Source organism: Leuciscus leuciscus (genome assembly GCF_965113295.1).
Source record: "Leuciscus leuciscus genome assembly, chromosome: 9".
Taxonomy (NCBI): Eukaryota; Metazoa; Chordata; class Actinopteri; order Cypriniformes; family Leuciscidae; genus Leuciscus; species Leuciscus leuciscus.
Window position 1 is genome coordinate 21,970,701 of NC_138733.1, and position 16,729 is coordinate 21,987,429.

The 16,729-nt window shown below is 36.2% G+C and overlaps 1 protein-coding gene across 1 annotated transcript in view; it reads right to left on the minus strand.

Annotated features, from left to right (window-relative positions):
• Nucleotides 1–16,729, minus strand: part of rpa1 (replication protein A1) — a 45,006-nt gene that overhangs the window by 8,791 nt on the left and 19,486 nt on the right. The window contains exons 13-16 of the mRNA XM_082180522.1: nucleotides 15,164–15,293; nucleotides 1,336–1,512; nucleotides 651–758; nucleotides 271–357 (exon numbers count right to left, since the gene is read on the minus strand). Of these exons, the coding sequence (XP_082036648.1) occupies nucleotides 271–357; nucleotides 651–758; nucleotides 1,336–1,512; nucleotides 15,164–15,293 (502 nt within the window). The remainder of the gene's footprint in view (nucleotides 1–270; nucleotides 358–650; nucleotides 759–1,335; nucleotides 1,513–15,163; nucleotides 15,294–16,729) is intronic.

Here is a 16,729-nt window from a genome sequence, read left to right on the forward strand (position 1 = left end):
GATATAAGTATTTGAAATGAACATGATTTCTTAATGTCTAGTGACATATCAGGGCCATTTTATGATTAATTGAAATACATTTCTTACATACAGCTCCTTTAATACATTTTAAAGTTTGAGGGACAATTGAAACATGTGACAACTTTTTTGGTTATTTTTTTTCCTTAAAATATTAGTATTAGGTCAAAATGTAATTGGCCGACACCCAGCTGTACCTATATAGACCACATGCTGAAGGCCCCTGAGATGTTTTTTATCAGCTAAACTTACATTGTAGGTCTCCAGCTTCACTCGGTTCCGGAAGACAAAAGTATTGAAGTTTGCATGCTGAAAGACCTCGTCAAATGCAGCTTCGTTCTGTAAAAGCAAGGCAAGACAATATTACAAGAGGCTTATAAACAAAATATTTTTTAAAACTATTTTTATCTCTTAATATAGAGCACTATGAGAGATTGAATAAACCTCTGAGTAAGATCTCGTTAAAAATCCTTGGGCTTGAATGCCCATCCTAAACGCACCACAAAAAGAACTCCAAATTGATACAGAATGTGGTGCTCTTCAGTGTCTCAAGGTCAATCCTCAAGGCCACACTTTCATGTACCAAAAAAAAAAAAAAAAGAGTGAGAAGCAGGCAGAAAGAAGAAACTCACCGAGTCCTTGAGTTGGCCGAGATAACTTGAGTTTTGGCCCAGAAGGGTCTCAGCACTTTCCTGAAAGCAAGTCACCCATTGGTTGTCTCCAAAATCAGCGACATTGGCCTGACAAAGAATGAGAGGACAATTAATAAAAAGCACAAAAGAATGAATTCACGCCTAATTCCTTAGAAAGTCATTCAACATTTCACAAAAAAACAAGTAAATTTGGCAGTGAAATTCAGAAAAGTGAGACAGGCCCTTAACATCAGATAAGTGTTAAGCATACTTTTCAACATGTCTGGATGCTGGAACCAAATAGAGCCTAAATGGAGTTATGGCATTAAAATTCTATTTTTAAAACACTTTTGGCTGCAGACCAGTAGTAAGGATTTATTTATTTGCCCATTCCTGCCCTGTCCCAGAATTCAAGATGCAGCTTTAAATACAAAAAGGAGCAATTAACAAAACACTCTGAGCTGATTAACAGCAAAACAGAAATAAAGTGGGCTCAAATGAGCAATGCATTTAGAGCAGGAAAATAGCAAACTCTGCTACCATTCATTTCAGAAATGACTATTTTCAGAGAGCATAAAGAGGATGGCAGAGATATTTATTTTATAGGAAAACCAGAGAATACTGACTGGAGGAGCTCCATGTATTTTTTCAGAAGGGGCAAAAGAGCCACGGGCAAGTCCCTTACCGAGAGCATGAGGCGATATTTGAAGTCTGGAAACTCTTTGTCGCATTTCTCACAGCGGTACATGCCATTCTGCTGGTCCACCACCTTCTTGTTGCAGTCTTTACTGGGACAGGCCTGATACAAGCAGTTCTCTTTTCGGATGTAGACTATGGTGGCGATGCAAGAGAAATAATCAGCCTGGGAAAAGACAGTAGACATCACAATTTAAGTTCAGGGTTCTTGCAGTAAGTCAAATTTAAGACCTTTTTAAGACATTTTAAGACCATAAAGATTGAAATGTAAGACCTACACGACTCATTGCCAAAAAAATATTCAAATCCAAGAATTCATTTTATTTCAATGAATTCAGTAATTGAAAAAGCATTAATTTGATTTACAGATAAAGCAATCACATTAGTAACCTTCCACACCCAAAAACGTGTCAAAGAAAAAAACTGAATCAGATATTTTTTTTTTATAGAAAATTGTACTTTGCATATTATACTGTAAAAAAAAACCCCACATAATTAGTTGATTTTAGTTGATCATAACTAGAGATGAAATGGTATGAACATTTCATTTCATGATTATAGTGACAAAAATTATCACGTTATCCTGTTCAAAAAGTACTAATACTACACAAATGACATCAATTCACCAATTTTATGTCGAAAACCAGAAAATAACAAATAAAATGAGCATCAATATGCACTTTTTGTTTACATAAACATTAAAATAATACCATTAAAAATGATAGCCAGATTTTAAAAGTGTCTTGCAACATGTTATATACGAACATGTACAAGTTCAAATGAAGTTTTGACAAAAAAGGTTTTTATAAAAAGATAAACCTCACATATTTCAGACTTTAAATAATTTTTTATAAAAAAGAATGAGTTAAAAAAGATAAATTACTGACATTTACAATGCACTTTAGCTTATCTTTTATTATTAATAGTAAAATTCGGTCCGATTTTCCCGTGGCGTCTGTCGTTGCTATGCAACCATGCCACAATGACAAAGAAGTTTTATTGGCTAATGGATTTCTACCACCGAAAAACGCTTGCTGTAGCTCTGCTACAAGATTTATTTACGGAGAAAAGAAAACACCCGTAGTGTTTGGGTGCACCCCCATCCTTCCTGTTGACTGAGCTTTCAATGTTGTTACAGAAAGGGCGAAGCTGATTGGTTGGTTCTTGTCACATGACCTGTCAAATTTTTTTTTTTATCTCCTGGAAAAAAAACGTTTCAATTATGAGCGCGCTAACGAGCGTGTTCAATTATGAGCGTGTTGGAGACACCTGCTCTAGAGCTCCGCTTTGTAGGCTACGACTCGATACTTTTTTGCTACTTTGTAATAACTTTCTGCGGCCATCGTTTCTGGAAAAGAACGAGGGTAAACCTTTTTTAGACCTGAATAAATTAAATGTAAGACCGTGGATGAAAATCTGGCCGTTTTTTAGACGTTTTAAGGCCTTAAATTTAAAGTTCAGAATTTTAGACTTTAAGAACCCGTGGGAACCCTGAAGTTTATAGGATTTTTTTTTTTTAATAGAAGCGTAAAAGGAGACATTAGTACTGTTTCTGCAACAAAGCTGATTCTATTAAAACACAGAAGCAATTTATTACTATTGTGCACATAACGAATAGTAAAGACAGAGAAGGTATGTCTAAACGTTTGACTGGTAATGTATTAAATCTTTAAAGTTTTAGTGATATATGCAGGACTTGCATAACATGATATATAGAGTTTAAAAAAGAAAAACAAAATGCAACCTAGTTGCAAAATGGGCCAAGTAGAAAGGCATATAAAAACACTAGTTACATTAATATATAGACTTTTAAAAGTGGGATATGTAAAGCAGAGCATAATGCATAAACATAAAAAGGGTTTATGAACAGGACTGGAGGCAGAAAGAAAAGAGCAGCCGTAGAGCACCTGGAGGGGAGGTCAAAGGCTCTGTGCTAAATGTATGCAGAAGAGACAATAGGAGGACAGGAAGTTCAGAGCCATTGGGGCTGGAGATGAAATTGGAGAAAGCAATACTCTGAATTATTTTGTGCAGTTGGCACTTTCACTGAATACAGTACACTTTGGTGTCCCAATGACTTTTCTGAAAGCCTTAGAGGCAAAAACAAAACAAAAAAAAAACATGTTTTTGTTGTGACAACTATTAGATGAGCCAAATAAACTATTATCTATATAACAGCATAAGAGTTTTGCATGAGACGATTTGTAATGTTTTCAAACATTTAGTCATTGTAAGAAAAAAAAATTATTCAAATACTTGCTCTCTTTAATATTTGGGCAATATGTTTATCAACAACTACAAACCAACATTTGGTCCTAAACATGATAACCCCCTACTGATAGCTTAACGTGTAAAAAGGTTAGAAAATTTGTACACCGAAAATAAAAATCGCCATTTTAGGCCCTATTCTGTAGCCTTTTCATGGAAAGTACCTCATCTAGCACAATAGATGGAGGGTGAGAAGAGAAAGAAGATGAAACAAAGTCTTAAAGAATCAGCTAAGGGCACCTTACTATTTAATACACATCACACATTAAGAAAAAAAGATGGAGGACAGGCACAGGAGACTGTGGATTGCAAGGTGAAAAAGGGGTCAGCGTCTGGACCTGAGCATGACTCTGCTCGTCACAAGGCTCTGGAGAAACACATTAAATCAATTTTCCTACACACACAGCACCCATGTTTGCCCTGGTGACAACGGTTCTGATGAGAGCATTAAGATAAAATCCCCCTGCAATGACCTACAAAGAGCTCAAGAAACATTGCTCAGAAACCCAGGTCTTGATTCATATTTCTGCCGTAAAACTGACTCTTTAATGAAATGCAAAAAAAGGGCACTTTGCCTTTCCGCGGACAGAGAATTCAGCTCGCAGTGGATTTATCATCTCTCTTTAGACCATAATCTATACAGAGCCTCTGGCAAAGTCTTAACCCCATATTTTCTAAGGAAATTGGATACAAAAGCAACAACAAATGGCAAAAACGTGTTACTACTGTAATTGATTTCTCTTCTAACAGGTTTAAAGCTGACCACCCAGTTGTTTCGCTTTGAGAATTCAACCCCAATTAACTTCTCAAAGGGCTAGAATTGATATTCCATGTCACGTCAAATAAATAAAAAGCCTCTCAGAAAATGTGAACGACAAAGGCAGAAAGCATAAAGAAAAAAAGGCTTGAAATTCAATAAGTGAAATATCATCGTAAATTACAGTCATGTCACTTAGTGACAAAAAAAATACCTCAAACATTTCTGCCTCTCTGAAATACAATAATTAATCCAGTAAATTCCTATGTAATTATTGTCACATTTGTTGGGTAGATGAATGGGTCCTCAAAGAGGGTGCAGAGAAGAACATTATTTCTAGTTTGCGGTCAATGTGGCTGACAATTTCACTTATTTTATACAAGATAGAGTTGCTGTTTGTGAAGTCAGAGCAAAAAGAAATTTGTTTCATCTATCAGCATAGAAGGAAAAATGCATATGTACCATTAACTGAATCAAACATGAAAACCTCTCGCTTCCTATATATATATAAATAAAAAAAAATGATGCACTATTTTCAGTAAGAACCTGTTTTAAAGCTGCAGTCCACGACTTTTTTTGTTCAAAATGTACACAATTTATAAAAGCGAGTACATCATGAATCCACTTTCCAAACCGTGTTTTTTGTCTTATCCTGAGTCACTACGGTACACTAATAATAAGCGTTTATATTCTGACTTTATGTTTTAGACTGGTACGGGTAGTACCACAGCGGAGTAGCCCAGTACCTGCATGACTCGTCATAGACATAAACAGAGAGCTACAATGTTTTTCTGCAAGACGCATGCAGTTCTGTTTATTTACCGCTAGAGCGACAAAAGTTACGGACTGCAGCTTTAAATTCCCAATGTGATTTCCATACCTTTTAAACATTTTATTTGATTTGAGTTGATACTGGATAAGAACAAAAAGGACAATATCTTCATAAAGATTTCTCAAAGTACAATTCCTTGCTGATATATGAAATATAAAAAAAAATGAATACGAAATAACCATGACTTCTCCAGGACTGGAAATCTATTTTAAAATTCTTTTCAAATAACTTTGACAAGGAGTTGCATTATGGCAGCATGGGACAGAAAACTAGGACAAACTTTTTTCGAGGAATGTAGTTAATTACAAAGAACTGGCTGTGAGCTTTTAGCGACCTGACCTTGTGTCCCAACAGAGCAGAAAGGATGAGATCAGGGTGAAAACATGAGTGCATCTTATCTCAGAGAAGAAACTTTTATGAGGTTAACGCACGGGCCAGTGGTCCATCACAGCCAGGTATTTAAGTATAGACTTTTAAAAAAAACATTCAGTGTCTCTGTGCTAAATCAAATACTTTTTCACAGTACAGAGAGCATACATCAGAGATTTACAATGATGAGAACACAGTCCTCACATTTTTCACTCTCAACTGATTTTGAGACTTCATTCTGCGTATGACACCCACCCTCCCCTTTTCATTGATGTACTCTCTCTCTATAAGATAGTAATTTCTCCTTTTCTGGACATCCCCTCTTTAACCCTCTGAGGTCGGCAAACGCGCCCCCGCGTTTTGCTGGATTTTCTTCACATTGTAGAGCGCGATCGCGTTTGAATGTATCATATTTTGGAGCGCGCTGTGGGTTTGAATGTATCATATTTGAGAGCGCTGTGCGTTTGAATGTATCATATTTTGTAGCGCGATCGCGTTTGAAAGGAAAAATGCACAAAACATTAGGCTTTATGTTTTTACTATTATCTCATTTCATATCATCATAAGGAATGGAAACATTTGAAGTAACATAAGATAACCAATATATTTTTCTCTAGCATTGTTACTGAAATCTTTTGGAAGATTTATAGGCTGCTATAGGTTATTGTTATAATTATTTTATGCAGTACTGCACATAGCTTATGCCTACAAGGCACAACAAACATGGTGTTCATTATATTATATATTGTTGGAAACATTTGTGTGTGTGTGTGTGTGTGTGTGTGTGTGTGTGTGTGTGTGTGTGTGTGTGTGTGTGTGTGTGTGTGTGTGTGTGTGTGTGTGTGTGTGTGTGTGTATTCTGTGAATTTTAAAAAGCAATTTTAACCAGAAAAATCTAAAATGTATTCCCAAAATCGTGCAGGCCTAGTTTCTCTTGATACCAGTATGTTCACTTTTTTTCTTTTCTTTCAGGGACCAGATGCCACTGAGTCCTGCTGACTTCAACATTCACATGAGTCTCTGTACATGAACATGGTAAAGTGAAAATCAAACACCTTGGAAATGAAAGGTATGTACAATGTTTTTTAGGAATGGCACAAAGGTCTCTGTCTTTGGATCATTGTTTTCAATGTGCTCTTTTGTCATTTGTTGTGTATTTTTGGATTATGTTGTGTTGTAAATAAATCCAAACAATCTAAAAGCCATTCTTTTTTAAATATCCTCATGCTTTGTGCAAGGTTGCTCTGAATGACAGGGCCTGATAGCTCCTAATAGGGCAGTTAGGGGAGTGTCTTTGTCTTTCTCAGGTGTTGAAGGCTTACATATTCATGAGATGATCACGCCTCTTCGCATATGGCTTTCTCACACAAAACACGTCTTAGAAATTTTAAATCAATATATTGTCTTATCTGAATGAGCAGTCAGGGTGATTTTCACATAGTTTTGGAGCAAATATTCTAGGCTACGTGATACAATTTTCAAAAGTCTTGTGAAGAAATAATCAGTATGGGTTTCATGGCCTTATTTCAGTGACAATTTTTTTTGGGTATTTTCACAAACCACGCATAAATGTCATTATCTCAAAACTACAAACTTTGACATACATGCTGCTGATATATTATTGTAGCAGAGTTTGTGCTAAATACAGTGTAATAAGACTTTAGCCATGACAATGTCACAAGTAACAGAAATAAGCACAAATGTCAGAGCATGTCAGAACACCTCCAGGGCCAGAAAACAGCTCAGACCTCAGAGGGTTAATATTGCCACACAAACACAGATTAGTCTCACATCATCCATGACTAAATAAAAAACAGCCTGTTATGTTTAACTCTTGTCTCCGGTATAAAAGAAATAGATCCTTGAAAACAAAACAATTGAGTCGATATGGCAATTGCCATCTCTTACTAGGGCTGTCAACGAATATTCTAAATTCGAATATATATTCGAATAGTTTTAAAAAACAGAAATTCGAACGTTAAAATTAATATTCGAATGTGAATTTCGAATATGGAAAAACACGCCCGCGGAAGCAGAGGCGCGGCTGTCTGCTCTGCGAGTGGGCGCGCGCGCTGCCTGAGGGACAGGTCACACGAGTCGCACTGTCTAGCACAGCGTCACTGCTGAAAGTTGACAGTGCACTAAAAGACAATGGAATAAATTGCAGTCAGTTTTTCCTTTTTTTAATACAAGCACCAATAATGTAAGTAGCCTTTTTCTTTTTTAATAGCGCTTTATTTTTTATGAACCTCAGGCTCAGGGTAAAAGTTCTTTGTTGTCACATTTCTCGGAATTGTGTGCCTCATTTTATTTAACGTTAAACAGAAATGTTCCATGTTTACCACAGCACAGCTCGCTCGGATCGTTCAATGTCGGTTCTATACTGTAAAACTTTTAATGTTAATAAATTTGTTTCAATCACTGAATGAAGCCTGCTATATTTGGGACAAGAGTCGCGACCTTAAATTGCTTGCACAAAACTCTTGATCAGCACTCAACGTGTGCTTATTGTTGTTCATTTAAACCGTTATGCGCAGAGAGAGCGTGAGCGCGAGGGCGCGCGAGAGAGAGAGAAAGAGTGCCTGCGAGTGAGCGAGACTGAGGTCTGCGGTCTTGGCCATTAGTTTATTTACTTGGTTTTGTGTTGGTAATACATTGTCAAATATGTTTAAACTTAAATTAACTACCTATACAAATGTATGTATGTCTCTTTGTATTAATTTGTCCTGTTATTGACGTAATGCGAATACGTCAATAACTGGTTGCGCATTGACCAAATGCGCAACCAGATGTTCGAATATTCGTGTGTTTTTTAGAGGGAATATTCGAACGTCATTTTTGAGCAATTTTGACAGCCCTATCTCTTACAACAAAAAAAAGTCATAGATATTAACTTAACATTACAATAATAAACTCTCTCCAACCAAACAAGACCAAGTTAGGTAAATACACAAATTAATATTTATTTAGTTTTAATAATTTAATTAAGAAAAATAAGTTCAATTATTTCTAAATTAAAATTATTTTGCTGCGATATTCAAATTGGCATTTACAATTGTGAAATTTCTCTGGTACTGGTCTCATCCAAAACGTTGGTATCGTGACAACCATACTCCCACATATATGCCACAAAAAAATTTAAATAGGCAGCAGGCAAGGTCAGACTTATTATGCAGCTTATCTAGTATAATCTCTTAATTATTAGGCTCAGTAAATGGAGTCCTGCTAATCTCCATTCTCTATCTCCAGCGCTGAATGAGAGTAATGCTTAAGCACACACCTTGGGAAGATGTGAAGGGCATTACAATGTGTGATTAATGAGCAAAGAAAAAAGTAACAGTGTAACTAAATGACTGCATCCCCGTGTCTTTTGTTTCAAAACATGCACCACGCAGGACAGACTGATTACTAACTAATAAGATGAACAGACAATTAAAGGGTCCCTATTATGGATTTTTGAAAATGACCTTTCATGTAGTGTGTAACATAGCTCTAAGTGAATGAAAACATCCTGCAAAGTTATAAATCTGAAAGTGCACCGTATATAAAATTATTGTCTTTCAAAAGTAAGAGTCGACTCAGTCAATTAAATGAATTGTTTTTCAAACGAGTCATAAGCCCGTTTCATTGTGACGTCAAGACGAAACATTCGAATATTGCCCGCCCACTTATTGTATGCGCAGACACCAGGGAAAACTTGAACCTCAAACCAGCAGCTGATTCCTGTGGATACTGGATAGCATCATGTTAAGAAGACGGCGCTGTGCTCTATAATGTGAAGGTAAAGACAGTTCTTTTTTCACTGTCCAAAGTCGAGCAATTGAAGAATCAGTGGTTAAAGTTAATCTTTACCACGATATCACAGCAGTATAATCCTAAACTTTTGCTGTGTTCCTTTTATTTTACTGAAGACTGCTTCTCAAATCTCAAGAGTTCAATGCAGGATTCACAAACCGCTTGCTCTTGAAAGATGGTGTTCAAAAATTTTTGTTTTTAGTTGTATATTGTGTAGGTCTCCCGCTAACTGGCTAACTCATGTTATCACGGTCTTAATATTTGTTTTACCAACGTTTATGTTACATCAGATCATTCACTCTAGAGCTCGGCTAATGTATGCACTGTTATTGATACGGTTTCCACGTATTCACCGCAATATATAAGAAAAATACTCTGTAAATAAATTAGTACAAGTAAAATAATCGGTTTGTTGATGGACATGCACTTGTTAATGCTGATGGTGAGGAATTACAGTTGCAACATCTCATATAAATGTACCTCAACCTGAGTAGTGCATCACTGAGAAACACGGAGTCCTGCTCAAGTCGTCCTTGCGATGGAGGTTTGGGTTGAATAACAGTTCTTCCAATGTTTCATCATCGGACTCGCGCTAGCATTGATATGGTAAAATCGACATCATTGTTCGTTACTGTGTTAAGTTTACAGTGTAGGAAGCCTCAGCACAAGCAGAGCTGGCGTTGTTATGGCAATGGGCGGTTTTGTTTTCGACGCGCTATACACGGTAGGCCAATCACAACAGACTGAGCTGTCTGGCCAATCAGAGCAGAGTATATCGCGGAAAGGAGAGATTGATTCATTTGACGAGTCGTTTGAGAGTCATTGAAAATGTGATGTGCAAATGTATATTATGAGGAAATTAAACAGTTTTTTTTTTTTACCTTTGATGCATGTTAACATGTTGTAGGAGACTCCAAAACAACATTAGGAAACTTTAGAGGAATTCCTAAATAGGGTCCAGGGCTCTACAGTGCGCCCATTTCACTCGCACATGCGAGTAAATATTTCGGCGTGCGAACGTGAAAAAATATTTGGGCGCACTCGTGCGAGTGACACAGCATTTTTCTATAGAAACAGCTGCAAATACATCATCATGAGGAGGGGCAGAGTAGGACACTATATTACCGCAGGACTCTACAGTGCGAGTAATTCACTCGCATTTGCGCCTAAAAATAGTTATGTGCGAACTTGACAAATAATTTACGAGCACAGTGCCCGAGTGACGGGCTGTTCTCAGTACACTGAACAACAGCGCGATGAAGCGACGCATACCATTGATTTCACATTGAAAGCAAGCAAGAGGACGGGGTCGCAACTGCGCGATTTGAACATAACATGATGACGCGCTTAACTTTATTCAAATGAGAGCGACGATTCGCAACCAATGAGCCAATCACTGAAATAGTGTGGGAATGTGCGGGAACTGCTGGATTTTAAGTGAGAGAGTCTCAAGTGACTCTCACCACCGGTGCTAAAAATAAAGGTGTGAGAGCGTTATAGCCAGATATGATGACGCTACTGCAACACGCATCACGACAGATGAGCGATCTATTCATCAAGCCAACACGCAAACTGCCTCAAATGAAAGTGAAAGTAAGTCGTAGATGCTCAACACACAATCATATTCATTAATAGTAAAGAAACGAAATGATATTAGGCTACAGTGCTGCTGTCGCTCTCTCCTATCGCTGATTTTGAAATGAGCTTTTGATCAATAAAATGCAGCTCATCTGGTGCTTTTGGTGACGTGAACTCTGCATAGGCCTACATTAAATCTGCATATAGCGCGGGAATAGAAGATCCGATTTATATCAGTTTTGCGAAAACACACTTATGTGACTAACGTTAGGTGTAAATGGAATCGTTTTGATCAGTAAAAACGCAATTGACCAGGTGTAAACAGGCCCCTACACCATAAAAAAAAAAGTCAAGTAAACACTTAGTGAGCTAGATACGCAACACAGTATGAAGCCTATAGTCATTATCTCTAAAGACCAAGTGCAAAAAAACAAAACGAGGAACTCACGCACACTATCAATACTTGCAAATGAGTATCAACATTTTATTAGCAACGTTTAGGTCCCACCAAAAGACCAAGTGCAGAAACTGAAGTTACGACCAAATCAGTCGACACTGAGGACAGGAAGACGACAAAAACTAATTTTTGAGGACAACTTAATGTAGTACTGCAAAGGAAAAAAGCAAGCGGGCATTTGTTTTGTTTTTAGCACTTTGTACTTTATTGAGGTGTTCATTCTTTTTATATATTTTGAAGTAGCCTAAAAATAATAATTGCATAATTATTAAACAGGTAGTTCACCCAAAATAGAAAAATCTGTCATTTATTACTCTCCATCATGTCGTTCCAAACCCGCAAGACTTTCACTCATTTTCGGAAGACAAATTAAGAACTTTTTGATGAAATTGAGAGATTTCTTTCCCTCCATTGACAGCCTACACAACTACCACTTTGATGCTTTCGAAAAAAGTTCATAAAAAGGTCATAAAACTAATCCATATGAATAATCAACTTTTTTCACTGTGCTCCTATATTTCTCTGTGTGCTCCTAAATTTTTTCATTTAGGAGCACATGTACTCCTTGGGAAAAAAGTTAGCGTAGAGCCCTGGGGTCATATTTGTCTCAACTATTTTGTTTTTGGCACCCAAAAAAAAAAAATGGTGTTTTAATATGGCCATTTTGCACCCTCTAACTCAGTGGTTCTCAAAATGTGTGGTGCGGATGCTGAAGGGGGGGGCGCGGGAGATCAGCAAAAAAAAAATCCTCCACTGCTTTGCGTGTTCCGGTGAGAAGACGAACAAGAAGCTGAGCTTGTGACGTGAGGCGCTGTCAAAAGCAGTTATATATAGGGATGGGTATCGTTAAGGTTTTAACGGTATTACTACTCTTACCGATACTCCTTATCGATCCGGTACTTTAACGGTATTCTTATCGGTTCTTTTTGTTATATTAAAAAAAGGGGAAAAAATTATTTAGGACATAATTAATATTGCTTTATATTTTGAAATGTAAAATAAATATCTATAGCAAAAGAAAAAGCAATGCTTTAACAAAACAAATAAAACATGTATGTTATGCAGAAGGGTGCTGGCTTTTGTGTTTTATATAGACAGAAGGACGCCAAAAACAAAGTACAAACACATGGTCAAACAAAAAAGTATACAATAAAACAAATATACAAATTATATACCCAGTGCTTTAATTTCAGTAATGTCCACTGACATTACTGTTCAGGAGTAATATGGGTTAAAAAGACATCTAATAAAGTCAGATGTAAAATAACACTGCACAGTTTATCATAGATAGATTAAAGCTTATAATTCAAGAGCTGTGACTGATTTTCTCTTTGCCTTTTGTTGTTTGATTCACATTAATGGAGCAATCGTCAGCAGGATTATTTGACTGCTGCCTCTTTAAGACCAAATGCAGATCTAATCATTATTAAGCCTCATATTTTCTCCCAACTATTTACGCCGATTTAAGACATAAACTGTATTTAAGTGAATAAACTGTTTAAGTGAATCTCCAAGACGGCCATTTTGACATATTTGTGTATTTGATCGTTTAGATGCGCACACGAAGCCCAAAATATACGTTGCTTGTCTCGTTGCGGTGTGTTTCAGAGCGTCCGCCGCATTTTGGAACAGCGTCTATTGCGTCAATTTTGGTACTTTTAATAGCCTTTTATTATCAAACGCGTCCCGCAGTTTAGCAAAAGTATAGACTACATTTTACAACAATCACCGATCGTGCAGATTCTGACGTTACTTTTGGGTTTTAGGGAGAAATGACAGCGCATCGCTCTGTGAAGGGAAGGAAGTTGCGCTGGAGAGAATGTGGCTTTAATTTTTAATGGTTACACCTCAAATATCTTCTTTTTTATAATCATTGGAAGACAAAATCTAAATCTAAAATAAAATTAGTTTAATATCAAAGATCTAAAGTGTAACCTTTTGAATGTTCTGTCCTCATCGTCACTCATTAAGCAGGGCTGTTGTGTTGCGCGCGCCGTGGCTTTGCGTGAAAGATCGCTCTCTCTCTCTATCTCACACACACTCTCTCTCTCTCTCTCTCTCTCTTTAGCAAAAATGCATCACAGACAAATGGTTAAATATTATTATATATAGAAGTGGCTGGCGAGATTAAATTCGCAAGATAATAATTTATTAATAGCAATAATAAATAGCACGTGTACTTTCATAATTTCTCCAGTACCGACAGCAGAACCGATAACGTCCGAGCTTAACGATCCAGCGGTCTTTCAAAATTCAGCACCGGGGCCCGTTTAATACCGGGTTTCGGTACCCATCCCTAGTTATATATTTGTGCGCGACGAAAAAAGTTTAAGAACCACTGCTCTAACTGAGCCCTACAATTAAACCTGCTGTGCAGTTTTATAGTTAATATATTTAAAGTTAGTTTATATAGTTAATATAAAGTTAATTATGTTATTATTATTAAAACTTCGTTGTGTCATTTAAATGTTTGTAGCCTATACAATTTGAACCTTTAATATTATAGTAATGTACCAACTGGGGCTCCCAGTATAGTTTACAGCATTAGTTAGAAAATTTGTCATGCACTGTAACCGATATATACTCATAGAATCAAAATCGGAATTGAATTAAATCACAAGCTTGTGAATTGAAATCGAACCGTAAAATGTGCATACCCAGCCCTGAAGGCTTTAACTAGCTCAGCACTGTTTTGAATATTGTCAAGTCAAGTCACCTTTATTTATATAGCGCTTTTTACAATACAGATTGCATCATATTGTGACAAAATAAGGTATTATAAGAGAGGAAATGTTGTGAATTAAAAAATGAATAGTTTTTCCAAAAATAAAATGTCTAGTACTTATATGAAACAACATGTGTTGTCAGTGTCCTCTTTGCTCTGCAATGTATTTTTCACGGCGTGAGAACATGTGTGGCTTGAGAGCGCCATGGCTTGTAGGACGTAGCAACAGTAACTAAGGAAGGGCGGATCTTTGCAAAGGGTCGATAAGTCGATTAATCATTCTAATAATTGTTAGATTAATCAATTATCAAAATAAGCTGTTGCAGCCCTAATTTATTTGATTTAAAAAAATAAAAAATAAAAAGTAAAAAAGGGAAATTACAATTTAAATTCCACAAATAACTCCACAAATAATATAAAAAAATATTAAAATAATATTAAAAACTGCTTTCAACATTAATAAGAAATGTTTTTTGAGCACCAAATCAGCATATTAGAATGAATACTGAAGGTTCATGTGACACTGAAGACTGGAGTAATGGCTGCTGGAATAGGAATAAATTACATTTTAAAATAGAAAACATTTTTTATAATATTTCACATCATTACTTTTTTACTGTATTTTTGATGCAGCCTTGGTGAGCATCAACATTTAACACAAAAAAAATCTGAATTATTCTAAACTTCTGACCAGTAGTGCACGTATACAAGTTTGTTATGTGCTACATAATGACCTTTAATACATTTTATAGTAAGCTTTTGTTATGTATAAATGTGTGCAACCAAGTGTTTGGGGTTTCTGATAATAGAAATCTGATGATTTCAGAATGAGCCGCTTTCAAATTATTAAAAAAATATTAAATAAATTAAATATACATTTTAAATAAATTAAATATATAATCTTAAAAGTTATGTCGATAAATAAATAAATAAAAATGTAATAAAGTAATTTTTTGGAAATGTATTCCAATGCATTCTCTACACAGACGACAAAATAAATCTCTTTGAGAGTCAACTAAATGTTTGGGCAACATACTTTGTCTCCATGGCCTAAGTGCTCATTCTTGACTTCCGCCAGGGTCTTCCAGTTTGTGTTTCCACCACCACCAGGTCCTCTCAATTCAGTCATTGACTGTCCATCCAAAGCATGTCCTTCCTTATCATACCTGTTAAAAAATAAAAATAAAAATAGCTTTTAATGCTGTCAATCATCAAAAAAATAAATCAGTCAGACATCTGTTCGTCTCTACATACAAGGCAATACCTCATCTGTTCAGGCAGATAAGTAGCTGATATCTTAACTAGATCTACAGAGACTGAAAGAGGCATTGACTAGCTAGGGAGATACAAGCAAAAAACAGCAGCTGTGGATGCAGAGGTGCTGGGGGCTACTTGTGAAACGAATCAAGTGTAGCAATGGTTCAGGGAGATGGGGTCAGGGCTGAAATGGTGAAATCAGAAACCCATTTTCACTGACGCTCCAGAGTGGCTGGGAAGGAAGAGAGAGAATAAAAACAAAAAAAACAAAGCTCTCAGGATGAAGCCGTGTGTCTGAGGAATCGATATAGCATTATAATCTAGAGACCGTAGGAATGGGTACCAGAGGGGTAGGACGGGGTGGATCGGTAAATACAAGGGTTCAGGGCTTGTTCTGGGATGCACGACTAATTGAAAATATCCACATTAATAGACAAGCGTGTGGCCCTGGATGAATGGGCTGTGTATTTTTTCCAACTGAAAAATGGGCTTAATTCTAAAGCGCGGTCTCTAACCTACACTTTCAGCTTTTGTTATATCGCCACACTTGCGAAATTCCCAAAATAATTCCCTTAAATATTTAAGGGATACTAAATACTAGTTGTGCGTTGCAAAAAGGACCAGCCTACTTATGATTAGTGGTCAACCGATATTGTTTTTTTTAATGGCCGATGCCGATATCTTAGAGAGCAGGGTGGCCGTATATATACTTTATATTTATTTTAATCAATATTTAATAGATTAGAAATAAATTAGAAAACATCTTTAAAATAAACATGCTTATACTTTAGATGGCAACTTCTTGAATCTGCAGTCCTGTTACAGTTTTACAGTAAAGTAATTGTTTAACATGGTTTCTGCAGGTTTCAGTAAGTCAAATTTAAGACCTTTTTAAGACATTTTAAGACCATAAAGATTGAAATTTAAGACCTACACGACGCATTATCCAAGCTAGATAGTTACCTCAGGATCATTTGAGTATCTATCTATCTATCTTTCTATCTATCTATCTATCTAGGATTATCTGATGTGTGTGTGTGTGTGAGAGAGAGAGAGAGAGAGGGAGAGGTAGATATTTTTTTTAATAGAAAATTTTACTTTTGCATATTATACTGTAAAAACACAATTATTGTTGATTTTAGTTGATCATAACTAGAGAGGAAATGATGAGATGATTAAAGTGACCAAAATGATCACGGTTATCACAGAATCCTGTTCAAAAAGTACTAATACTACAGAATGAAGTCAATTCAACATGTTTTATGTCGAAAAACAGCAAATAACAAATTGATTAGAATCAATATGCACTTTTTGTTTACGTAAACATTAAAATACCATTAAAAAT